The sequence below is a fragment of the Mustelus asterias genome, chromosome 6 (assembly GCF_964213995.1).
Source record: "Mustelus asterias chromosome 6, sMusAst1.hap1.1, whole genome shotgun sequence".
In the NCBI taxonomy this organism is placed as follows: Eukaryota; Metazoa; Chordata; class Chondrichthyes; order Carcharhiniformes; family Triakidae; genus Mustelus; species Mustelus asterias.
In genome coordinates this window covers 104475791-104502954 of record NC_135806.1, presented here as the reverse complement: position 1 = coordinate 104502954, position 27164 = coordinate 104475791, and the positions used below count along the sequence as shown (strand labels likewise).

Genomic DNA, 27164 nt, shown 5'->3' with positions numbered 1-27164 from the left:
AACTTACAGACAGTATGGATTTCCAAAGAATTTATTAGAATTAATAGAGCTGCTCAGTTTGTACTGATAAGACGGTGCTTCTCATAAATGGGAATATCACATCTGACTCGACCAATTGACTTAATTAAGCATTGGTGAGAACAGTACCTTTGAACTCTCTAGCTAAGCGTCAGGGGGAAGAAGCATCCAGAATCTACAGACCAATTAAATACTATGATGTCAGAGGGTAGAATGTAATTGGCTGAGGTATATGACAACTGTTAACAATGATTGATTTGCATTAATGCAAATGTTCATAACTAACGGGAAGGCGGGAAAAGCGCACTTTAAAATGTATAATTGTCCTGTATTGTAACTTTCGAATGGTATTGGAATGCTCAGGGCCTTCTCTGCAGGAGAGGTGTTGGACTGCCCAATGCTATCTCTCCCAGCGATCATTGGTCAAATAAAAATACTTCTTAAACCAGGATACTGACTTTGCGAGTCTTTATATTAGCTGAAGTTTTTGGCAATACCTAGTCTCTGAAAAACCCCGCAACAGAGGGTTACAGATTGCTCAACAGCCTTGACTCCAAAGTGCCAGATGTAATCTATTGGAGCAAACCTAACTTCAGTGAAACCATATCTCCTTTCGGGGTGATGAAGCATACCACAGGTTTCAGCATTTCATTCATTCAATGAAAAGTTTAAAAAATATCACTGAAGATTTTTATTGACAATACAGTATTTAGACAGTTACACGCAGCAATAACTGATCAAATGATTCTCACAGAGACACTAGCTGTCAAGTGCAGGATGATTGTTGCAGTGCGATAAAAATTTCAGCCACAATGGAGCTCTATCCCAAATATTTCAGTCCTTGGTCCAGAAACAGAGTTGCAGTTGATGTCATTGCTAAGAAAAGCTTGTGATGCAATAAGCACAACATGGATTTTGGAAGCTGCTGCCATTCGTGGATCATTTTCACAATTATAAAGTTCATCTGCTATGTATTTTAACCAATGTCCATTATCCATATCCTGTCCCTTTCGAGCTAATTGTTACTGTACAAAGAGAATACTGAATGCCATTACTATACAACATATGGCGACATAAGGACTTTTTCTTTCACCTACAAAGCAAAGGAAAAGAAAAATATAAATAGGTCATCAAATTTATTAAACAGTGTAACATATTACAATGACTGTATAAAATACACAAATTACACTTATTAAACCCCAAACAAATTAAGTTATTATAAAATCTTGAAAGGAACAATAGAAATCAGCAAATATCATCACATATTGCAACAGGTGTTCGACAACAATGACTTGTATTTATAGAGCACCTTTAATATAGCAAAATGCCTCAAGGAGCGTTAAACAAAATCTGACACCAACATAAGGAGACATGAGGAAAGATGACCAAAGCTATAGTTAAAGAGGTAGGTTTTAAGGAATATTTTTAAAAGGAAAAAGAGAGGAAACAGAGGTTTAGGGAGGGAATTCCAGAGATAAGAGCCTTAGCAGTTGAAGGTAAGGTCACCAATAGTGGAGGAATTAAATGTGGGATGCTCAAAAGGCCAGAATTTGAAGAACACATAGGTCTTAAGAGGACTGTGGTGATTAAGGAGATTGCAGAGATAGGGAGAGGAAAGACCATGGAGGGATTTAAAAATGATGAAAATGTTAAAAGCAAGGCATTGTTTAACTTTGAGCCAATTTAGGTCAGTGAGCACAGGTGTGACAGAGGGACAAGACTTGGTGTGAATTAACTTGGTGTGAATTAACATTAGCAGAGTTTTGAATGATACAAGGCTCAGAGGGTATAATGTGGGAGACTACCACCTCAATGCAGTCCTGGGCAAAGGTATGGATGAAGGTTTAAGTAGATCAACTAAGGCAGGGGCTTACTCAGCTGATGTTATGGAGGTGGAATCGATGGCAAGAATGTGTCATTGGAAATACATTGCCATTAAATAGGACACCAAGGTAGCAAACAGTTTCGTTCAGTCTCAGACAACTTCCAGGGAGAGGGATGGAGTTGGGGTAGGCAGGTGGCCTTGTGCCCTTTAACTCTCCACCTCTTTTGGTAATACGGTAGTAATAATAGAACTATCAGGTGGCCTGCCTGATTAACTGAGGCCCGAGGCCCTTAACCAGCTATTAATGGCCATTTAAAGACCTCCAGCCACCATTGTTGGTATTATGCCAGTGGTGGTGGGAGGGCTCAGGATAGCATGCAATATGGCAAAGCAACCTTTTTTCGGTTGTGGGAATCCCTCCTGTTCAGACACCGTGCCAAATAGGGACCCCTCTTTGAAGCTCCTCGCCTCAGCTTCTTCATTCACCTCGCCAGGATGATCCGAGTGAAAACCTCCCACTTACCTTATCTGACTTGTGATTTTCATGATGAGCTGCCTGCAGTAACAGTAGTGGCCAATAATTCCAGTGGCGCTACTGGGGCTGGATAACTGCCAGCCATCTGATTGGCCAGCAGCTCTGAGGTGGAACTTCCTCTCAGGTGGAGGCAGAAGTCCCACACTACTGCTCCCACCACATAGGGTACCATTTGAGACTCTGATCAGAACTGTTTCGGTTCAAATGGAAATAAATGACGTTCTGGGAAAGATTGATTCAGATTTGGGTGGCGACTCTGGGGAGGAAAGAGGTTGGAGATGGTGTGGTAGTTTGCAAGGGCAACAGTATATTTGAAGGAATGAGAAGAGAGTACTGTTAACAAATTAGCTTAGAGGAAGTTTGGAATCAACGGCATGCGAGTAGAGATTTTGATGGGCTCAAAGATAATGGCTTTGGTCATTCTGGTACTGAGCTGGAAGATGATGTGACACATTCAAGATTTGATGTTAGATGGACAGTCCTAAAGAATGGAAATAGTTGAATGTTCCTAGAAAAGTGGAAGTTGACACAATTCCTGCAGATTATGTCGCTGAGGAACAGTAAATCATTAAGGGGGCACAGAATGAATCCTCTACTGTAATGATAGAGGGAAGGGAAGAAAAGTCATTGATTTATGCCTGTTGGCTATATTTGGATAAGTAGGAATGCAACTGTGTGTAAAGGCTCGTTTAAAATATTTATTTTGCTTTCCTTCCCCCTCATGCTGATGTTTTCTCTGACCGTTAAAACTGGAATAGGTCTCATCACTTTTACCTTGATACAAGATTACAGCAGTGACTGTGAATGCCAAACAGGCAAAGTACCAATTTTTGTTCAACTGATATCCATATCAAAACGACAACAGCCATATGATAAACAACTATTTCACCATTCAGTCAGATATTGTAGCAAAACATCTGGCATTAAATATTTATTAAGCATGGAAGAAGATACAGCACACTGGTTTCATTGTTTACTGAAAAACATATCAATGAGTCAGCTAATCCAAGTTCCATCCTTTGAAAATAAATTACTCTGTTCGATACTGCCTTTGGGGAAAGATTAAGTTCATGCCTTGTCATCCTCATTTGCTCACTGGAAGGCATTCTAGTACTGCCCCCTCCTCCCCCCCAACCTTTTGGACCATCAACTCTCAGACTTCTGTTCTTTATAGTTGCTGCCTGACCTACTGAGCATTTCCAAGTTCTTGTTTGGATTCATAAACTAGATCCAACTTATAAACCTTGGGACCGAGCGTGAAGAGAATTCCAACTTCTCTACCAGGTGGCACGGTTTTACTAGGGTACTTTCAATACCTCATGCTCAATTCTATTACATTTTCTTTCATAATATAATTGTGCATTTTTGAAAGAAACTGCTGTTTCACTGATACTTCTCCCAACCTTTCTCCTTGTAGGAATCTGTTGTACTCTGTCTCCCCCACCACTCCCCCCACCCTTCAAATCATCCACTTCCTGGATTTCAGGACACTTTCTTTCAGTTATCTTAACCCCTTGGCTTTACTGCTACTCTCACTTTTCCCTTGGATTGGTTATAAATTTGTCAACAAATGCAGGATTGGGAACTAGAACAAAGAACACAGAAAATTACAGCACAGGAACTGGCCCTTCGGCCCTCCAAGCCTGCACCGACCATGGGCTACCCGACTCAGCTCTTTTACTTCCCCAATATTCTTACTGACTCCTAGATTCCCAGTCACCCGTGGAACTATCTTCCCGATCTTAACACTGAAATGCTTGTGTGCAAGACCCTCGATTGAAAAAGTTGCTGAAACTGTCAATTCTTTATTATGCTCTTGAAGTTATTTTAACATTTTTGTAGTTCTGAAGATTCTGCATGCAAGAAGTTAATTGTCTGTTGCCTCCATAAATGCAGACCAATCTCCAGTTCTAACATTGTCAGTTTTTGTTTCAGATTTTCAGAATGATTATAGAAGTTGAACACAGCTTTAGTTGATGATGCGTTCAAGAAGGTACCATGATATATTAAAATATTCAGCAAGAGGTATTTAATCTTCCACAAACTCTTGGAATTTCCTTGCCAACATTTCAATAAATAGCATATACATTGCTTTATAAGGATTTTGAATATACCAGACTTATAAAATAATCAAATTTCCATTTAAAAAACTCAATAAATTTCTTTTTGGAACAACTTGTATGGTTCCCAGAATTATATTTTTACAAACAGATTGCACAATACTATAGCAATACTTATGGGATTTTATTTTCCATTAAAATGAATGGCTAGTTTACTCCATTTACCGTATTCTTAAAGCTCTATGCACTATTGATAAAAATGTAGTTTCTGTCCAATTTATGATTGAATAAATTCTAAAAGTAAGAAACAATTTAATGTTATATAGGGTGACTGTGGACTGGACAGTTGTTTTGCTGAGAACTGTGAAAAAGTGTTTCATTTCTATTTCTCATGTTGAGAATGAAAGGAAAAACAAATCTTCGAATGTCCATTCAAAGGGAACCACCAGAGACTGTCTGGGTTTCCCATTCAACTTTTGTCTCAGAAGTATTTTAGGATTACAAAACTAGGTTTTATATTAATAAGCTCAAAGGAAAGCTTGTAGGAGTTTATGGGCAAAAGAATTGATGGTAGATCAGAGTCCACATTTTTCTGAGTAATAATGGGTCCAGTGTGGTCGATTTCTAGCAGTTAACACTTCAAGAGCACAGCTGTCTTCATGACCACTCACTTAAGCTAGCATTTGTTCTAAATTTTAGTTCTATTATTGCAGGCAATATTAATAGCAAATAACGACGGAAAAGTGAGTAATTATTTTACTACACAATCTGAAGTTGTTGTTGCAGTTTTTAAAATGTTAAGCAGTCCAAATTAAATACTTGGAAAATTTTAGGAACTTTAAATGCATAAAATTCACCTGGTTCTTGAACACAAAAGAGATAACTTGCCTCACCTCATTTGGAACACATTTTTGGCAACAGGTACTATATACGTAAGAAACTAATAAGAGCAAGCACGTGTGTGTTTTCTGTCAGCAGTTGTCTTCACTGTCAAAAACAGGATATAAATAGCCCAAAAATATGCATATGTCAATACCACGTACATAATGACTGACCTAACAAACATTACTGGCTCACAAACCTCTGTCAAAATTAGCATTCCTCTCCAAAGTTGATCTCAGAAACCTACAAATTCCAGTAAGTTTAACATGACTTAACATTCTGGTAACTTTATTTCCAATAATAACTGAATAGAATGGAACTATTGAATCCCTACAGTGCAGAAAGAGGCCATATGGCCCATCGAGTCTGCACTGACTCTCTGAAAGAGCATCCAACCGAGGCTCCCCCTCTGCCTTACCCCTATAACCCCGCACATACACCATGGCTAATCCACGTAACCTACACATCTTCGGACTGCAGAAGGCACCTTGAGGAAACTCACGCTGACACGGAGAGTACATGCCAATTCCACACAGTCACCCATGGCTGAAAATGAACCCAGGTCCTGGCACTGTGAGGCAGCAGCGCCAACCGCTGTGCCACCATGCTGCCTATATGTTGCTATAAGTGGCCTGCCTTCTTATTCTTGCTGGTTATAAGTCCTGCTATGCACAGCAAAGGGACTAGATCAGTGATGTTAGCAGAATATAAAATTAAAACTATGATGCAAAAACACTAAGGGCATGATTTAGCGCAATTGTGCCCTATTGCATTCCTGAGACTCATACTTGTAACACTAACTGGCCATCAAGAGTTAACCCTCAGCAATGTCAGTCTCCCATAGTCTCCCTCAATGTCAAGCAAAGGGATGAATTCTCAGGCTTCAGGGCTCGAAGCTTAGTGGCACAGGATCAAGAACAACGCCCGACCCCCCTCTCTAAGGCACACATAACCGTCCAGTTGACCTTGTTCTGTGTTTCATTCCTTTGTCCCTTTGCTCTAGCTGCAAAAGCAGTATCACATCTCCCATAAAAAATAAAAGCTATGACTTAGATAGTTGAATAAGAAAACTTTAAATTATAATAAATGTATACATAAAAGAAATAGAAAATCCTTTAACTACTTTTTTTTTTGTACATAGAAACATAGAAAGAAACATAGAAAAACCACAGCACGAAACAGGCCCTTCGGCCCCACAAGTTGTGCCAAACATATCCCTACCTTTTAGGCCTACCTATAACCCTCCATCCTATTAGGTCCCATGTACTCATCCAGGAGTCTCTTAAAAGACCCTATTGAGTTTGCCTCCACCACCATTGACGGCAGCCGATTCCACTCACCCACCACCCTGTGTGTGAAAAACCTCCCCCTAACATTTCCCCTGTACCTACACCCCAGCACCTTAAACCTGTGTCCTCTCGTAGCAGACATTTCCACCCTGGGAAAAAGCCTCCGAGAGTTCACCCGATCTATGCCTCTTAACATCTTATATACCTCTATTAGGTCCCCTCTCATCCTACCAAGGAGAAAAGACCAAGCTCCCTCAGCCTATCCTCATAAGGCATGCCACTCAATCCAGGCAACATCCTTGTAAATCTCCTCTGCACCCTTTCAATCTTTTCCACATCCACATCCTAATATTGTGCAAAAACAATCAAAATTTTGTAGTGTAACTCTTCAACATAATATGAATGTTTCTTAAAGGGTCCAACAGTACTCTTGGGAAGTCAAAAGGGCCATGTGGCTGTGAAGGTTTGGGAAACCCTGACTTAAAGGGTTGTGAATTTTTGGAATTCTCTACCCGAAGGATGAGGAGGCTCAGTCGTTGAGTGTATTCAAGATCAGTCGATTTTTTCATACTAATGGAATCAAGGGGCACAGGTATATAGCCAGAAAGCAGAATGGAGGTAGAAAATCAGCCATAATTTTACAGAATGGCAGAGAAAGCTTCAAGGGCCAAACGTTTATCCCTTTCTCCTATTTCTTACTTACACAGAGAGAATATGACAATTTTTCATACACAGCAGTTATAAGGTGCCTGTGATGAAATTGTGCAAAAGAGTGGCTTTTTATGTTTCAGGAGAATATTTTGAAGTTCAGCTTTTTCTAAAGATAGCCAGTATGTCTGGAAGGAACATAACTCAGGTGCTGGGAAGGAATGATAATTATTCATTGTAACCTTGCAAGAAGTAAAGTTCTCCAGGGATTTCAGATTAGAGTGATTGACAGGGTCATGTGATGTGGTGGCTTATGTGCAGTCCTGGAAAGAAATTGGGAGTTTGGCTATTCTTGTTGAAGTTAAAGAGAATTTTGCAGGCTTTTGGAAAGCTCTATATCTCTGAAAACTCCACAGCTGTCCACTCTTATTATAGCAAATATATTTGTGATTGCTAACTATATTTAGAGTTTTAAGTCTGAAAGAAGAATGTTGCTCATTTGGAACTAAGATAGTGATAAGTTAAAAATTAGAGAATTGTTTCTTTTCATGTTTAAAGATTGTTCAGCTTATTTTGTTAGAGTTATACTTAAACCCTGTTATGAATGAAAACAGGTTTTGATGAAAGATCCCTAATTTGTCAGTAGAATTTGTCCTGGAGCGAAGCATCTCTTCCTCACATTTATGCCAAAGTAGAAAAATTGTTGAAGTCTAGTCTGGCTTCATAATGTACCCTCGGGTTCTGGTGAGGGTCCCAACAGTGCCAACATTCAACTTTTTAAAAACATGCTCTATGTAGCGGAGAACATAAAGAACTTAATATTGGGATAAAAACAAAATACTGCAAATAAATTCTGGATAAATTCAGCAGGTCTGGTGACATCTGTGCAGAGCGAAACAGAGTTAATGATACAACTGTTCTTCAGAACTCCTGTTTTTAGCAACTTAAAACTGGGGCATGTGAGCTACTGTCTGAAATTTTAATATATACAACTGCAATTATAGAGAGAATTAACCTCAACAACTTCGTAAAATAGAGATAACTAATAGAGCTCAAATAACTTAAAAAGCCTGTTTCACACTCCACTGGCTCCTGTACCAATTGAAACCAAAAAGATAAAAAAATCAGGGTTCAGAGACAGTAAAAGTTTGGAAAAGGATTTTGGTGGCAGTGGGAGTAAAGAGGTGGAAGTGAACAAGGTGTAGGGGTGAACAGAAGTGTCTTCTGGGTAGGATTTTCCATTTATAGAACATAGAACAGTACAGCACAGAACAGGCCCTTCGGCCCATGATGTTGTGCCGAGCTTTATCTGAAACCAAGATCAAGCTATCCCACTCCCTATCATCCTGGTGTGCTCCATGTGCCTATCCAATAACCGCTTAAATGTTCCTAAAGTGTCTGACTCCACTATCACTGCAGGCAGTCCATTCCACACCCCAACCACTCTCTGCGTAAAGAACCTACCTCTGATATCCTTCCTATATCTCCCACCATGAACCCTATAGTTATGCCCCCTTGTAATAGCTCCATCCACCCGAGGAAATAGTCTTTGAACGTTCACTCTATCTATCCCCTTCATCATTTTATAAACCTCTATTAAGTCTCCCCTCAACCTCCTCCGCTCCAGAGAGAACAGCCCTAGCTCCCTCAGCCTTTCCTCATAAGACCTACCCTCCAAACCAGGCAGCATCCTGGTAAATCTCCTCTGCACTCTTTCCAGCGCTTCCACATCCTTCTTATAGTGAGGTGACCAGAACTGCACACAATATTCCAAATGTGGTCTCACCAAGGTCCTGTACAGTTGCAGCATAACCCCACAGTTCTTAAACTCCAACCCCCTGTTAATAAAAGCTAACACACTATAGGCCTTCTTCACAGCTCTATCCACTTGAGTGGCAACCTTTAGAGATCTGTGGATATGGACCCCAAGATCTCTCTGTTCCTCCACAGTCTTCAGAACCCTACCTTTGACCCTGTAATCCACATTTAAATTTGTCCTACCAAAATGAATCACCTCACATTTATCAGGGTTAAACTCCATTTGCCATTTTTCAGCCCAGCTTTGCATCCTATCTATGTCTCTTTGCAGCCTACAACAGCCCTCCACCTCATCCACTACTCCACCAATCTTGGTGTCATCAGCAAATTTACTGATCCACCCTTCAGCCCCCTCCTCTAAGTCATTAATAAAAATCACAAAGAGCAGAGGACCAAGCACTGATCCCTGTGGCACTCCGCTAGCAACCTGCCTCCAATCCGAAAATTTTATATCCACCACCACCCTCTGTCTTCGATCAGACAGCCAGTTACCTATCCAATCGGCCAACTTTCCCTCTATCCCACACCTCCTCACTTTCATCATAAGCCGACCTTATCAAACGCCTTACTAAAATCCATGTATATGACATCGACTGCCCTACCTTCGTCAACACACTTAGTTACCTCCTCAAAAAATTCAATCAAATTTGTGAGGCATGACTTGCCCTTCACGAATCTGTGCTGACTATCCCGGATTAATCCGCATCTTTCTAAATGGTCGTAAATCCCATCCCTAAGGACCTTTTCCATCAATTTACCAACCACCGAAGTAAGACTAACCGGTCTATAATTTACCAGGGTCATTTCTATTCCCTTTCTTAAACAGAGGAACAACATTCGCCACTCTCCAGTCCTCTGGCACCATCCCCGTGGACAGCGAGTTTTGAAGTTCAGTTCTGGGTCAAACTGAACAGAGACTGCATGCAGTCTGGTTCAGCCTGAAGAATAGCCATGAGTTTGATTTTGAGCTGAATGGGGCAAAGGTGTAGCTACGTGTTGTTCAGACACACAGAGAAGCTGACTCTAGATCTACAGATAATGTCAGCCAGACGCACTGTGGAAATGAATTGTGTCAGGTTATTTAGAACCATGAACAGGCAATGCTACTGAAATGAACCATAAAGGTGAAACCAGAACAAATGCCCCGATAGATTTTGCAAGTGAACTGTGGATATTAGAAAAGGTAGTGGGAGCTGGATCTCAGATACCTGAACACTTAATAAAACATAGCTCCTTTCCATTCAAATACTCAACAACAGAACTCTCAGCTTACACTCTTCAAACAATACATGAGTAAGTCTGGCTCAATGAATTGGTGCTTGCAGTTTAACATCTATCAGTCAGCTCCTGGCATTTACATAGCTAACTCCAGTTCCCTCATGTAAGCACCAGATGTATAGGTCAAGCAGCAGTCCAACAGAATCCCAAGGAAAGGAGTAAACATTAACATCCATTCCATATTAATCCACAATTGGTGTGCATTGAGAAAACCTCCCACTTCTCTCAAAAGATTTGCTTAACTAACTATTCATTTTTGGAGAGCATCCATTTACATTTGTTCAATTCAAACTGTTAAAATTCACAGAATCCCTTCAGTGCAAAAGGAGGCCATTCAATCCAAAAGATCTGCACCGACTCTTCTACAACACATCTCACCCAGGCCCTATCCTTGTAACCCCATGTATTTACCCCGCTGATCCCCTAACCTACACTAAAAATGGAAGTTTACATCAATCCAGTGATTTATAATTGATTTCAATCTGCAAGGAATTCCATAATGGACTCTGTCAAGGACTGAAAGCAACTTTTAAATTTCCCCGTGGAAATGCAGTTGTGTTTTTTCATTCTTTCACAAGATGTGGGCATCATTGGCTAGGCCACCATTTATCACCCATCCATATGCAGGTGCTAGAAGTTGTTTCAGTTTCATTGTGCGACAGTGGTGAACACGGACAGTTGCATCATCATTACAGCAGAAAAACTCAGGCCAATGACCTGATGCAGTGTCAGCTCTCATATGCAAACAAGTGAAATGTTGGAGACCAATACCTGACAAGCTTCAGTGTGTCTCCCGCACTTCAGGCGAGAAGGTAATAAGTTAAACAATTTTTTTCAGAAGCTCAGAAAATTTACCTCCAGTAATCGAAAAGGCAACTTATTGCAAGATCTGACTGTTACCTAAATTATCTTCATAAACACGGAATCGCTCCAGTGCAGAAAGAGGCTCACCGACTCTGAAGGAGCATCCCATCCAGCCCCTCTCCTCCACCCTGTCCCGTTAACCCTGCACATTTACCATGGCTATTCCACCCAACTGACATCCCTTTGGACACTAAGGGGCAATTTAGCATGGCTAATTCACCTAACCTGCACACCTTGGACTGTGGGAGGAAACACACACAGGCACAGCGAGTACCTCACACAGTCCGTCACCCAAGGCCTGAATCAAACCCAGATCCCTGGCACAGTGAGGTAGCAGTGCAAACCACCATGCCATCGTTAGCTCAGATTACAGAAAACCCTAATTTATCTAAGAAACCATATTTTTCTCTCCCCTTTTTGCCTGGTCAAAATGGCAAGATTAAGAGCAGGGACTGCACAATCAATTTCTTTCATTGCACCAGGGAGCATAGACTATCTGTGTAGAAAATAGATGAACCCTTTGAAACGGGGTGCATCTCTGGCAGCAAGAGAGCAGCTTTTGTTATTTATTGACATAAATGGACTTCAATAGTTTTATTGAGAGCGCAAAATGCTTCACTATTCTCAAGTATTTAAAATGCTTATAAAACGGAAATCTATTCAATCCAGCATGTATAATACCCTGAATTAATCCATGTCCATTAAGAGTTCAGAACAGAAACAAGTGGACTAAATTTTGCAGTCACTCCTAAAGGGCCAAATACAAAAAAAAATCAGTAAGGAGAGAATTTTTTGAATTTAATTGTGGGCATAGTCAGCTGTAAAAAAGCCACAAAAACCTGATCTATACGTGATCTTGAAGTTTCAAATTGTTCGAATCGCTCTAATATATGTACTGACCCCAAGACCCCCCCAACCCCGCGCAGATGTATTCCCAAACTGCCCAACATTTGGGAGTAAACTTTATAAAATTGTAAACACTGCAATTTGTAAATTGGAGCTTCCCCTCCATACTCCAGTCCTGGATCCTATTGATGATTTAAAATAGTCTTTGTATTTGAAAAAAACAGCAATAGGCTGGACTGAAGCCAGGAAGAAGTCTTGCCATTTAAGTATTAAAAGGCTACGAGAACATTGCAAAAGATGATGGCAACACCAGATAAGAATGTACTGTACTCCTTCAGTGCTGAAGCAGGCAGAGAGAGTTACCATTTAAGGATGCAGTTAGGCTTTTACTTCTGCATTGATACAAAGTGCAATTGGCTTTGTAGTGATCATACAATGATTCTGGAATCAAGACCCCAGCGAAGACTCAGTTGGTGCCCAGCAGTGAGCACCAATATTGAGTGGAAACAGATGGGCAATTTGTGACATAAGTCAAGGCCAATCAGAACTAGACACTTACTATTTGGGAAGGGAGAAATAAAAAGTACTTAATATAAAAGTATTCATTGAGTGAAGTTCCTGAAACAGCCTAGCAATATATAAAAATAATATTCTCCGAGGAGCTCCTCTACAGGGTGCTGCAAATTGGCATTCTGGACATACAGGTAGGTCTGCACTAAAGGATCATCATATTCTAACGCATAGTGAATTAATCAGACATCAAGTTGCAGTCATGTTTCTGCAATTAAATTGATATTTATATATTGGGCAACCCAGAAGGTATAGCTGACACTTGGCCAGATGCAAGAATGAAAAGCAAAGCATAAGTACAGGAATGAGGGGGTATGTACAACATGGCAACGGAGGCCAGGCTGCAGTTGTGGAATGGGTAATTGTCATGACAGCTGGAACCTGGAAATACGTTGTCTGGATTAAGTAAAAAAAAACAAATAATGAAAATCAGAAAGTTTAATCCAAGTGAAATCGATTTAAACGGTAAAACTATGAGAATTCAGACAAAAAAAATGTAGAGAGACAGAAATAACATTTTGAGGCCTGAAAATAGCCTTGCATTTCGGTATAAATATTTTCTCATCTGGCACCAAAATGTCCTTAGCTATAACTTTCACTGTGATGTCCGTCATAAACAATATTGTTGAAAAAGGGGATTTGCAAAACTAAAATTGAACATTAAATTCAAAGAGTTTTACTTACCTATTCTGGCACACTTCCAAAATATTCCCAGAAGTCTGGAAAATAAATATTTTTGTTAATGCAACAGATATAGTTACATTTGAAAAAGCTTTCCTGTTGAGAAAATCTGAATGATTACAGTTTTAATTTTATATTTGACATTTACTATTTGAGAAGGGAGAAATGAACATACTTTATAAAGTATTCTTCACCCATCTGAATTACTCTAGCAATACAAGTATCCCTTCTGTATAAAGTTGCTTTTTATGCAGAATGACGCTCCAGATGGTTATGGAAACCATCCACCAAGAATCTCACACTCAAATATATGATCAATTATAAAATATTAGGTGGCAATTTTTGTTACTGCAACCTTACATATTGTAAATATTAAATCAAGGAACAGGTAATAAATCAGACAGAAATTGAAGTGTAAAAAAAAGTCTTTGTTTAGTGATGGCACCACGACAACAGTACATGTGTTCGTTGGGCTCACTGATGGAAAGAAGTGTCAAGAACAGCCAAATTAGATTTTCAGACTCATTAGTGACGTGCATTACCATAATCAACAATGACACTTTTACAGAACTGGAGGAAATGGAAGTAGACATGCTCAGTCTGCCAATCCAAGATAAGGTATGAAAGAAGTACCATGTTAGGTTCATTAACTCCATATTCATCTAAAATTAGGCTCCGAAACAAAAAAAGCTAACCATGAACTGAGAGAATGTTAATTTATGGAAAAGATATTAGTGCTCAAGTCACACCTCATTCATTTCAGATTTTTCAGGCACAAAGTGTACACTTTCCTTAAGAATTCTTCTGTAAATTGAGATGCTGTTTTAAATATAAATTAACATTTTGATTGCTTCTATCCTGTTTATTTCAGATGAATTCGAAACTGCAGGTGTAAAGATATTGAATTATGGAAGTTTTTCAGTTAATAAGACAAACTTGAGTGATTTATGGACATCTGAATCCTGAAACGTTTTATAGTTACTTGAAAAACCTTCTCTGAAAGTACAAAATTGAATTTGGGGACTAATGTTGGGCGCTCAATTCAGAATATCACAAGATTTAAAATAAGGAATATTCTGCAACCCAAGAATTTTAAGACATTTTTTGTGGTAATTTCTCATATTTTTGCAAAGTGGAAAATTCACAAGATAATAGGTATGAGAAAATAATTCAAAGTCCTCGACTTTTCATTCTTGCATCTGGCCAAGAACATGATTTGTAGTTGAAATAAGTTTAACTTTCAGGCATTTTCTCTATTATCCTGATCTTCCATTTTCCCCTACAGTTGACCAGCTTTCAAGCCAACAATGGTGCTCGGAACCAGTTGCTTGGACATTTGGAAGCATGTTTCTCCCTTCTCTCTGCAGAGTGCTGTGCCTTGCGTTAGCATGTGCTCTATCTCCTGTGTTAAAAAGATCAAAGTAGAGTAAGAAAGCTTGGGTGAACTTACTTACGGACTACAGTGATACAAAACAAAACCCATACTATAATTAGGGGAGGGAAGAACAGATCCATTACAAATTTAGTTGAAATGAATGGTAACTAAATTGTCAAAAGTAACTAATAACTGAAAACTGATATGGTCCAATATATAAGAAAACAGAAAGAAAATAACTGGGGCCAATTAGTTACAGGTTCCACATGCGTTTTAATTTAAATCTGATTTTGACAACAGACCTTACTATTAGCAAGCTACATGAGATTAAACCTCTTAAAATAAAACTTTAAAAGGGCAGGCAAGGATCAGCAATTGCTTGTGCAAATATCAAATTTTATTTATACGAACTAGGAGCAGAGTAGGCCACTTGACCCCTCGAGTCTGCTCCACCATTTAAAAAGATCATGGTTCATCAGACTGTAACCAAAATTCCATATTTCCACACACACCTTTCACACCCTTATCAACAACTTATCTAGGTCTGCCTTAAAGATTCAAGATGATCCACTTACACTGCCTTTTGAAGAAGGCCAAATACTCACGATCCTCAAAGAAAAAAAGTGCTCCTCTTCTATCTTAAATTGGCGACCCCTTATTTTTAAAGTGGTCTCTGCTTCTAGATTCTCCCATAAAAGGAAACTTCCTTTCCAAATACACCTTGTCAAGACCCCTCAGGATCTTCGATTGTTCAATCAAGTTCCCTTTTACTCTTCCATACTACTAAGATCCTCGGATGAAGCCCATCAGGACTCATGACCTTGTCAGTTCGCAACTCCAACACTGGAACTTCGATCATACACTAAACGTTGCAAAGAATTTCTTTATGTAATAGTCAGTCTTTGTTAAAGTAGAGCAGTAATTTCTTACCCAATGATATTTTACTATTAGTCTAACATTTCTAAGGGTGGATTTTAAATCACTATTGGAAATCTCGCAGTAATCATAGGATCCTTACAGTGCAGAAGGAGGCCATTTTGGCCCATCGAGCCTGCACCAACAACAACCCCACCCAGGCCCTATCCCCATAACCACATGTATTTACCCTGCTAGTCCTCCCGATGCTAAGGGGCAATTTAGCATGGCCAATTAACCTAACGCGCACATCTTTCGAGGATGGGAGGAAACCCACGCAGACACAGGGAGAATGTGCAAACACTGCATAAACAGTGACCCAAGGCCAGAATTGAACCTGGGCCCCTGGCTCTGTGAGGCAGCAGTGCTAACCACTGTATCACCATGCCACCCCCTTTGTTACAGGTAATTGCTATCTTGTTCATTCATAAAAATAAACCAAGAACTCAAGAGACCACAAAGAGATAGTCAGGCCATTAAATCATCATATCATATTCTTGATTCCATTGTGGAACCATCTATTCAACTAATTTTACTTTCTTGAGACTATCAGTCTGAATTTTCTATGCTGGAAAATTAGCTTACCAGCATTGAAACAGATATACTTTCAAATTAACGGTACATAAATTTTAAGATAGCAGAAAGTTAAAGATGGAATTTAGCTAACTGTGGCCAGTTATAATGGTAATGATTAAAGTCACCGTTACAGTATCATTCATCATCACACAAATCAATCCTATTGGAACTTCCTTGACCAGAGAAATATTGGGCACAACCTTAGCCGAACTTAAGTTCACTGGTGAAGCCAACTGCAGACTGCTCAGGGTGCCATTGTGCAGGCATGCTATCTCAGTGAACTGGGAGACCTCCTGCCACTGCCTCCCATGGGCATCTTCTTCTTTACCCCCCGCCCTCCCCCCCCCCCCCCCAATCACCACCCCCCTCATCTGCAAAGCTCCCTCCCCCCACTGCAGAGCTCTATCCCTTGCCTCCCCCCTTCACTAGGCCATGTTCCTTTGGCACTGCCCAGGCTCAATTATGGTGCCCAGTTGGCAGTGCCAGCCAGCCATGCCCCTGATCACCCAGGGTTTTCAATGGCTTCCGACCCCTGAGGCCTTCACATCTGGTCCCCGCTGATGGAAAGAAACTGTGATTTTCATCGGTGAGGAGGTAAGTTCAAGTGAACCTGGGTGGTACCGCTCAGGACTTGTTAATGACGTCATTAATATTAAAATTGGCTTTGTGCCCCCCATCCCTCCGGTAACTCTGTGTGCAGCTAGAAACAGGGAGTAAACCCAATTTTCCGCTCTGCACGCAATCTTATTGGCCAATAAGATTGCGCCCATGGAATAAAATTTCAAAATCTGTCAAAGATAACAAACTTGAAGGTGTTGCAAATAGTGATAGCAACCAAATATAGACTTGCAGAACAAGCAGAAACTTGGCAGATAGGGTTTAAATGATGTGGAGATGCTGGCGTTGGACTGGGGTAAGCACAGCAAGAAGTCTCACAACATCAGGTTAAAGTCTAACAAGTTTATTTGGTAGCACAAGCTTTTGGAGTCTCGCTCCGAAATAGGGTTTAACATAGAGAACAAATGGAAAGCTCTGCATTTTGGAAGAAGGGCGGCACGGTAGCACAGTGGTTAGCACTGCTGCTTCACAGCTCCAGGGTCCTGGGTTCGATTCCCGGCTCGGGTCACTGTCTGTGTGGAGTTTGCACATTCTCCTCGTGTCTGCGTGGGTTTCCTCCGGGTGCTCCGGTTTCCTCCCACAGTCCAAAGATGTGCGGGTTAGGTTGATTGGCCAGGTTAAAAATTGCCCCTTAGAGTCCTGTGATGCGTAGGTTAGTGGGATTGGCGGGTGGATGTGTGGGGGTGGGGCCTGGGTGGGATGGTGGTCGGCGCAGACTCGATGGGCCGAATGGCCTCCTTCTGCACTGTAGGGTTTCTATGATAATATAGACTAAATGGCACAGTTCAAACAGCATACAGAGAGAGATGCAAATGTGCATCGATCTTTAAAGATTAGCAAAGTATACGGGATCTTGGATTTCAGGAGTAGAGGCACTAACTACAAAGGCAGGATTTCATGCTGAACATGTAAAAAGCCTTGGTTAGGTTACAACTATTGCATCAAGTTCCAGTCATCACTCTGTAGGAAGGATGTGAAGATTCTGGAGAGGCGATTTACTAGAACAGTTCCGGGGATGAAGGCTTTTAGCTTTCAGGTTATGTTGGAGAAACTGGGGTTTTCGCCTTCGATAACTGTCTATATGAAGTTTGCACATTCGCCCCGTGTCTGCATGGGTTTCCTCCAGGTGCTCCAGTTTTCTCCCACAGTCCAAAGATGTGCGGGGTAGGTTGATTGACCATGCTCAATTGCCCCTTAGTCAGGGAGATTAGCAGGGTAAATAAGTGAGTTATGGGGATAAGGCCTGGTGGGTTTGTTGTCGGTGCAGGCTCGATGGGCCAATTGGCCTCTTTCTGCACTATTGTGATGCCATGATTCTATTCTATGAAAAGGAGATTATGGGGACATTTGATAAATGTATAAGATTATGACAGGCTTAGATAAGGAAAAACTGTTCCCATTAGAACAGCTGAATTGCATAAGGACAGGAAGACACATTTTAAGGCTTTGGGCAGGAGATGTAGGGTGAATATGAGGCAGTAAAGTGGTCGTTGACTTGATGGCTCAAAATCATTGGGGTAGCAAAATGGATTGAAAAATGGTTGTTGTACAAAAACATGGAATTTAGAAAGTGGTTATTTTGCAGATGGAAAAAGTTATTTCTCAGGAAATCAATCCTTTGAATTCTACATTTTTCCAAACAGTCTCAATGAGGACACTTTACATTATTTAGGATCACAGAATTCTATCAATTAACAAAATGCTTATTAAAGGCAGACATAATTTAAATCCTACTTAATAATGTAAGGATCGCAAGGTCACATCAGCCCTATTTACATTTCACACAATTCAAGTTTCAGAAAAATGGAATACTTGACCACATTTGCTGCCTGTTGTTGGCAAACACACGCAAGGTTAGGTGTCTCAATCGGCAAATGCTGGCAAAATAGATCTACTTCCCTGCCACAAGAACCCAATATCTCCAGCATCAGTAGGAAACTCTCCACTGCACCACTGAATTTTTCCATTTCCTATGTCAGCATCCTTACTGAAACTCAAAAAAATTGCCAATCTATACTACATTACAGACAGTTTTGTGCTATGAAATCATGTCTGCGAGGAACTAGGTTATGACTGTCTAAACTTAATTTAGGATCTTTACAGCTGCAGAACAGGGGAATATTACTGCACCAGTCTGGGTTGGATTTAAAACTTAGTCTCAGGAGACAAAATACAAGGGCGTAGTTAAATTACACCCACTAGTTTGTTAATATGCACATGTGCACCTTAAAAGTTAGCTTTGTACGAGCTGTGGTATAACAAACTGGTGGGAAGCCAAATTGATTTCAGACTATCTTCTGACATTTTCACATTCAATGCAAAACTCTAGTTTGGCTTCTATTACGTTGCTCATCTTGTGTCACTGTAGAGACACACAAGATGTACATGCAAATTTCCACTGGAAGTAGACCAATTCTGCCAGTTTCTTTCTCCTTCCAGATGTAAAGTTTCATTCTAATTACTTGCACTGTATTTGTTCAGTGTTTATAGTGGCTAAGGTTTAGTATACTTTCTTGCATTTCAATGGATGTGAGAGGTAAGAATTTACTTGCACTAATTCCACCACCCCCTCACCAAACTTGTGATGAAGCAAACACATCTTTGAAGATATTTCAAACAATTACTGGTATTGAATTCAGTAGAAAATGGAATACATCATCTACTTAACTGATACAAGTTGTGATTGTAGTTCCCCAGAGGTTTGATTTTGCAATCCATAACCCAATTCTTTATATGTGCTATATTAATGTATTTGCCTGTGGCTTATTTAGGTAGGCAGTTCCATCTCGGATTTTAAAAAAAAAAATCAATATCGATCAGCCAAGGAGATAATAAATATCAGGCAGATCTGAAGTATCTCCTCGGTGACTTGAATCTTCAATCCTTTGGCCTAAAGAAAAAAGACTGTTCTATTGTTGAGCTACATTGTCTTCTGTTATTTAGGTTCCAGCTTTCATTTCAGGCAAACACTAATTTTTTCTGGTTTTTCCAAGAAAATGCAAAGATCAGTTTAAGTTCAAGCACAAGTTGGTTCCTTGACAACGCGACTGGGATGAGAAAATTAGAGAATCTTACATGAGATGTATTTGTTTTGCCGAACTGTTGTACATTTATTCAATATCCTACATTTTGGGATCTATTGAATGGATTTAAATAATCAAGAGCAATATGATAATATATAAAGAGACTACCCACTGACATAGCTCCTGAACTGTGTACTGAGTAGTTAGCAGAGGCCAGTTAACATATTCAAATGGTATCAATATTAATTTGTGTAACCACAGATTCTCAAATAATCTGCCCAAGTAATATTCTACAGCCACATCTACTTATACCATCAATAATGATAAAACACATCCCTAATATATTATGGTAACAGAATCATTAGCAAAACACTGAACAGTACACATCTCCAAGTGAATTTCAAACAATCAATATAGACAGGCGCTAGAAACAAAACTCAAGCTTATGCAAAGTTTGCGATTCAGAAATATTTGCAATAAAACTTTAACATACAATGAATGAATACAACTTGTATTGAATTATTTTTGTTTTATTACTTTTAGAGCTTCTCCCAGCCATTAAACAGACTCGTGCACTTACAGAAATTACAACACAAATGTGAATCTTGGCATAAACTTGTTAGGAACAAACCATCAACAGTTGACCTCACTGAGGCTGAAAATTGCTAAGTCAGTCGGGATGACAAACACCCAGTATTAAACATACTTCAAGTACAGCCTACTGCATTTGGTTATATTTTACTTGCTGAAAAAATATTCAAAAATACCTTGAATTTCTATAATCTACCCAACAATCAAAAACTAGAGTGTACTTACCCAGTTTTATTTTTGTCCAGAACACTGGGAGCTAGGGCCCTGATGTAAGCACAGGTACAAATCAGGAGTAGTATGACAGTCAGTAGACTCTGAAAGTTGAAAATTGCCGACTGTGGGGGGGGAGAAAATTGTAATGAGTTTTATCTGTGGCCTGTTGAAACACCGATTACTGCAAATTCAGGTGGTTAACAGGTAACAATGCAAATAAGTTAAATCGAATCGGAAAATATGAATGTTTATATATCTTGCATAAAATGTATGTATTACGGTAGACTCCACACTCGTGGAGGGTTGTAAAAGCACATGGTTAAAAGAATGACAACAGCGATGCAAATTGTTTCCCTTGAACTGCTTGATGCTCCAGGATCTGGTTAAAGCCACTAACTGCTCTACATTTCAAGAATGAAGTTCAGGCGACATGTCAGCTTCTTTAAAAAAGTAGTAAAAATGAATTGCTTTCCCAAACATTGTCAATTTGAAAACAATTATACTTTCTGATGTAACAAGGATATTAATAACTGAACATGTATTCTATCAGTAGATTGGCACTGAGCATGCATTTATAGCTAGACAGCACTCTCTTCCTCAAAAGTAGTATTTTTGAAATATAACCTACATTGCAATATAAAAATGGCACTGGGTGAGGGGCAATGATGGAATGTACAGCACTCATAGGGTAGACAATTGACTGCATTTTAGAAATGATGAAGCAAAGTGCTACGTGTCAATTCCCCATGCATTGTGCACATTAAATTTTATTTACTGGTGTCACAAGCAGGCATTAACATTGCAATGAAGTTATTGTGAAAATCCCCTTGTTGCCACACTCTAGTGCCTGGTTGGTACGCTGAGGGAGAATTTAGCATGTCCAATCCACCTAACCAGCACATCTTTTGGACTGTGGGATGTAACAGCAGCACCCGGAAGAAACCCACGCAGACCCAGGGAGAACGTTGCAGAGTCCACACAGACAGTGACCCAAGCCGGGAACCTGACTCTGTGAAGCAGCAGTGCTAACCACTGTGCCACCCATTTAGGTTTAGGACTGGTGTCCGCTTGTCCAGAAGGCCACTAAATATGAACATAGGCTTGCACTTCATGTATTCATTGGAAGTTATCCCAATGACTGTTGTGATTCAAACTGTACATGTCCTGATAGTGTAATTTGCCCATCATACTTAGTAGGTTAAACTGGAAACTTCATGCGAGTCAGGTGTGACTTTGCTTGGGGTTTTGCTGTAATAATTGAATTTATAAATTATATTGTAAAAGGCGATACATAGTGATTAATTCACATCAGTACCATGAGTGGTGACAGTGGGAAGGCGGAGAGGAGGAGGTGGGGAGGGATTCAGTTCCATTTGCAATTACACAGATAATAACGAAATCCATGCCCATCAGTAAGATGCAAGCTTGGGGGGGATAAGAGCCACACAATAGCAGACAATGACCATCTCCAACAAAAGAGCATCCAACCACCTTCCCATGACATTACCATTGCTGAATCCTGTTTCAACGTTCTGGGGGGGGCAATGCCCAGAAAATCAACTGTACAAGCCACAAATGTCGCAGCTACTAAAGCAGATCAGAAGCAAGGTATGTTGTAGTGAATGAATCGTTCCCAAACTCTCCAAACGGTCTCCAGCATCCACAAAGCACAAGTCAGGAGTGTGGTGGAATACTCTCAACTTGCCTGGACAGCTGCAGCAACACTCAAGATGCTTCATTCGGGACAAAGTATCTGTTTGAGTAACAGCACTCCACTCCCTCCATCACTAACATATGATTGCTGCAGTGTATATTCCTTCTAGGATGCACTGTAGCAAATCATCATGGTTTCTTTGGTAGCACCTCCTTAACCTATGACCTCCACCATCGAGAAAGACAAAGGCAGGTGTATTAGAACACCTCTATTACTAGGTTTCTTTCCAAGTCACATATTTTTCTGACTTGGAACATATACTGGCATTCCTTCGTCATCACGTCAAAATCCTGGAACTGTCTACCTAACAACATTGCAGGAGTAACTTCAGCACACAGAGTGTAGCAGTTCAGGAAGGTATCTCGCCACAATCCTCTCAAAAGTAACAATGGTTGGACAACAAATGATGGCTTTTCTTACCACCCCAACATTCCAAGGAGTACTTTTTTCTCAAGTAAAAGGACAGGTCGTTTTACAGAACAATTGCTGCTTTCCCTTTTATAAGGGTGGCATGGTGGCACAGTGGTCAGCACTGCTGCCTCACAGCTCCAGAGACCCAGGTTCGATTCCCAGCTTGGGTTACTGTCTGCACGTTCTCCCCGTGTCTGCATGGGTTTCCTCTGGGTGCTCCAGTTTCCTCCCACAGTTTGAAAGATGTGCTAATCAGATGCGTTCAGGTATACTCAGTATACCTGAACAGGTGCTGGAGTGTGGTGACTCGGTGGATTTTCACAGTAACTTCAATGCAGTGTTAATGTAAACCTACTTGTGACACTAATAAATAAACTTTAAACTCGTGAAGTTGGGCATTAGACCATTGACTATTTGAACCGTTGATTTGTACCTTTGATAACCACACTGAGCAGCCACGGCCGAACTGCATTGGGCAGCACGGCAGCACAGTGGTTAGCACCGCTGCCTCACAGCTCCAGGGACCTGGGTTCGATTCCCGGCTTGGGTCACTGTCTGTGCGGAGTTTGCATGTTCTCCCTATGTCTGCGTGGGTTTTCTCCGGGTGTTCCAGTTTCCTCCCACAGTCCAAAGACGTGTAGGATAGGAAGATTGGCCATGCTAAATTGCCCCTTAGTGTCCCAGGATGCGTAGGTTAGAGGGATTAGTGGGGTTACAGGGATAGGGCCTGGGTGGGATTGTTGTTGGTGCAAACTCAATGGCCCGAATGGCCTCCTTCTGCACTGTAGGGATTCTATGATTCTTCTGTTCTATGATTTCCATAGGGACACTTCCAGAACTCAACAGCCGTTTGTCCCCATTTATAGTGCGGAGATGCTCAGGTTCCCATTTCGCGCTCCAGAGGTGCCCATTATTGAGAGGCCCAGTTTGTGTTTCAATGTTTGCATATGCAGCAAAATAGTGGACGAACATGATGGAGAGAGGTCACAAGTAACACAAAGTTCAACATCTAGGCAAATTAAGGGTACCAAGGGATCTGAAGTTGAGGCACCAATCGGTCAAGATTGTATGTTGGAGCAGACTGAAATTTCAGCTCCATTTCCTAGGTGTGCAGCATAATACAAACCAAAAATACTATTTTTGACTGAAATAAAAATAATCCCCCGAGAAATTGCAGAATCATGCTCAGTGTTCTTCCCTCAAGAGACTACAGACACTATTGGGTCACAATAACAAACAAAATAGGTAATGAATTGTAAGGTTAAACGGCATCCAAACAACTCATTCATTTCATAGGATCCCTAGTGCAGGAGAAGACCATTCTGTCCATTGAGCCTGCACCGACAACAATCCCACCCAGGCCCTACACTAATTTATCCTTCTGACACTCAGGGGCAATTTAGCATGGCCAATCAACCTGCACATCTTTGGACTGTGGGAGGAAACCGAAGCACCTGGAAGAAACCCACATAGACACGGGGATAATGTGCAAACTCCACATAGAGAATAACCTGAGGCTGGAATTAAACCCAGGTCCCTGGTGCTGTGATGCAGCAGTGCTGACCACTGTGCCATTCTTAAAATCTGTGCAGGTGGGGCTTTAAGTTCGACTAGGATCAGTGTGACTTTTTGTTTATTCATTCGTGGGACATGGGCGTCGCTGGTTGAGCCAGCATTTATTGCCCCAGCATTTATTGCCCCGCCCTAGTTGCCCGAGGACAGTTGATAGTCAACCACATTACTGTGGCTCTGAAGTCACGTGTAGGCCAGACCAGGTAAAGATGGCAGATTTCCTTCTTAAAAGACATTAGTGAACCAGATGGGTTTTTCTGACAAACGACAATGGTTTCATGGTCATCAGTAGATTCTTAATTCCAGATTTTTTTCATTGAATTCAAATTCCATCACCTGCCATGGTGGGATTCGAAACCCAGAATATTAGCTGAGTTTCTGCATTAATAGTCTAGCGACATAATACCACTAGGTCATCACCTCCCCCTCAAGCAATTATTCTGTTATTTTACAGTATATGGGCATCACTGGCTCGCATTTTTCCCATCCCTAATTGCCCTAAAGATATTCGCGAACTGCCGTCTTGAACTGCAGTTGCCTACTTGGTGAAGGTACACCTACAGTGCTGTTAGGGAGTTCCAGGATTTTGACCCAATAACAATGGAACAGCAACATAGTTTCAAGAGAAAATGGTGCGTTTTTTTGAAGGAGACTTTTCAGATGCTGCTGTTCCCTTTCTTCAGCTGCCCTTGATCTTTTAGGTGGTAGAGATCACTAGTTTGGAAGGTGCTGCTGAAGCGCCTAGCTGAGTTACTATAGTGTATCTTATAGATAGTACAGATATGTGGTAGATGGTATTTAATGCAAATAAGTTTAAAGTGAAGAGATGGGAAGAATAAGAAAAAAAATAGAAAATAAAGGATACAAGGAAACAAAGGAATGACGGTGCACAGTGGCACAATGGTTAGCACTGCTGCCTCACAGCGGCAGGGACCCAGATTCAATTCCAGCCTTGGGTAACTGTCTGTGTGGAGTTTGCACTTTCTTCCCATGTCTGTGTGGGTTTCCTCCGGGAGCTCAGTTTCCTCCCACAGTCTAAAGATGTGCGGGTCAGGTTGATTGGCTATGCTAAATTGACCCTAGTATCAGGGGGATTAGCAGGGTAAATGTGTGGGGTTACGGAAATAGGGCCAGGGTGGAATTGTGGCCTCCTTCTGCATTGTAGGGATTCTATGGATTCTAGAAAATTGGGGTATATTGCACAGAGAATTGAAGTGGCAGGGCAAGTTGAGATAGTGATTAAAAAGCATATGGAATTCTAGACTTTATAAACAGGGGCACATAATATAAAAGCAAGGAAGTTGTGAACTTTCATAAAAAACTAGTTCAGCCTCAACTAGACTATTGTGTTCAAATCAGGGCACCACACTTTGGAAAGGATGTTTGTGCTGCCAAATAAACCTGTTGGACTTTAACTTGGTATTATGAGACTTCTTACTGTACACCACCTGAGTGGCAGAGGCAGATTCAAACATGGCTTTCATGGGAAACTACTGAGAGAAAATTGCAAGGTGACATGAAAAGGAGAGTGGGATAAACTGATCTGCTGTTCCAGAGAACTAGCATGATCGTAAGAGGCTGAAGGCCTCCTTGTGTTTCAACTATTCTGTGAACACAACTTACTTGTATCCCGCTGCTCCGTTTTTTCCATAAAGGATAGGTATATTAAGCTATTTATCATTCTCTGATCCTAAGTATATATTGTCCCAGTACTTAATGTAAGACTGACCATCACAAGGTGGAATTTAGGTCAGTTAATCAATCAGACTAATCCTAGAGGTTTCTGAGATAAAATATATTTCTAATAAAAAAAGGTATATGGGGAACAGGTGGGGAGGTGGATTTGAGACCAGGGAGAGATCAGCCACGATCTGATTAAATGGCAGAGCAAGATCAAAGGGCTGAATTTGCCTACTTCTAATTCTTATGCTCCTATGTTTCTTGCTGTTGAACTGAGATTTCACACCATCAGTCATTCATTTGGAACTAAACATCTCCATTTAATATTAATGATGTGGAGATGCCGGCGTTGGACTGGGGTAAGCACAGTAAGAAGTCTCACAACACCTTTGGACTTTAACCTGGTGTCGTGAGACTTCTTACTGCATTTAATATTAGCCAGCCCACAGCTTTTGATTTGATTTATCACATGCATTAGCATTATGAAAAGTATTGTTTCTTGCACACTATACAGACAAAGCAGACCGTTCATAGAGAAGGAAAGAGAGTGCAGAATGTAGTGTTACAGTCATAGCTGGGGTGCAGAGAAAGATTAACTTAATGTGAGGTAGGTCCAGTCAAAAGCCTGACAGCAGCAGGGAAGAAGCTGTTCTTGAGTCGGTTGGTACGTGACCTCAGACTTCTGTATTTTTTTCCCGATGGAAGGTGGAAGAGAGAATGTCCGGGGTGCGTGGGGTGGGGGTCGTTGATTATGCTGGCTTCTTAGCTTTACTCACTTTTATTGATTGCTGTCGATTATTAGTTTCGATTACGTCCATTAAAGCCGGAAAAGAAACCAATCTGTTACCTGGAGGCCCTGATCTTAAGCAATGCTATCCTCCATCCCCACACCGCTCATTGCAAACAAGAAGCATCAAGCTAACGGGCTGCCAGTGGAGACACATCAAAATGTGAATTGATCAATCACAGTAGCTAATCAGCCTGCCTTCAACACCGCCACCATAATAAATAAAAACAGACAAGACTCCTCACTCACCATCCTGTACACTTCATAGCCACATCACACTTCCGCCGGAACTGGAAGCGACGCGAGACGCTTGCATGCGTCACTTGACGGTTCACTTCTGCCTGTGGATCTGGAGCAATGCTGATGACGTTTCAC

The 27164-nt window shown here is 40.8% G+C and overlaps 1 protein-coding gene across 2 annotated transcripts; it reads right to left on the bottom strand.

Annotated features, from left to right (window-relative positions):
- Nucleotides 1–680: 680 nt before the first annotated feature.
- Nucleotides 681–27109, bottom strand: tmem167a (transmembrane protein 167A). Of its 2 annotated transcripts, none has more exons than XM_078214826.1 (4): nucleotides 27039–27109; nucleotides 20638–20747; nucleotides 13318–13352; nucleotides 681–1111 (listed from the first exon to the last, which is right to left on the bottom strand). In XM_078214826.1, exons 1-4 carry the CDS (start codon nucleotides 27039–27041, stop codon nucleotides 1041–1043), a joined length of 219 nt encoding a protein of 72 aa, XP_078070952.1. In that variant the 5' UTR covers nucleotides 27042–27109; the 3' UTR covers nucleotides 681–1040. The 2 variants fall into 2 exon arrangements, with proteins under 2 accessions (XP_078070952.1, XP_078070951.1); XM_078214825.1 differs by lacking the exon at nucleotides 27039–27109 and adding an exon at nucleotides 26779–26996.
- Nucleotides 27110–27164: the final 55 nt, after the last annotated feature.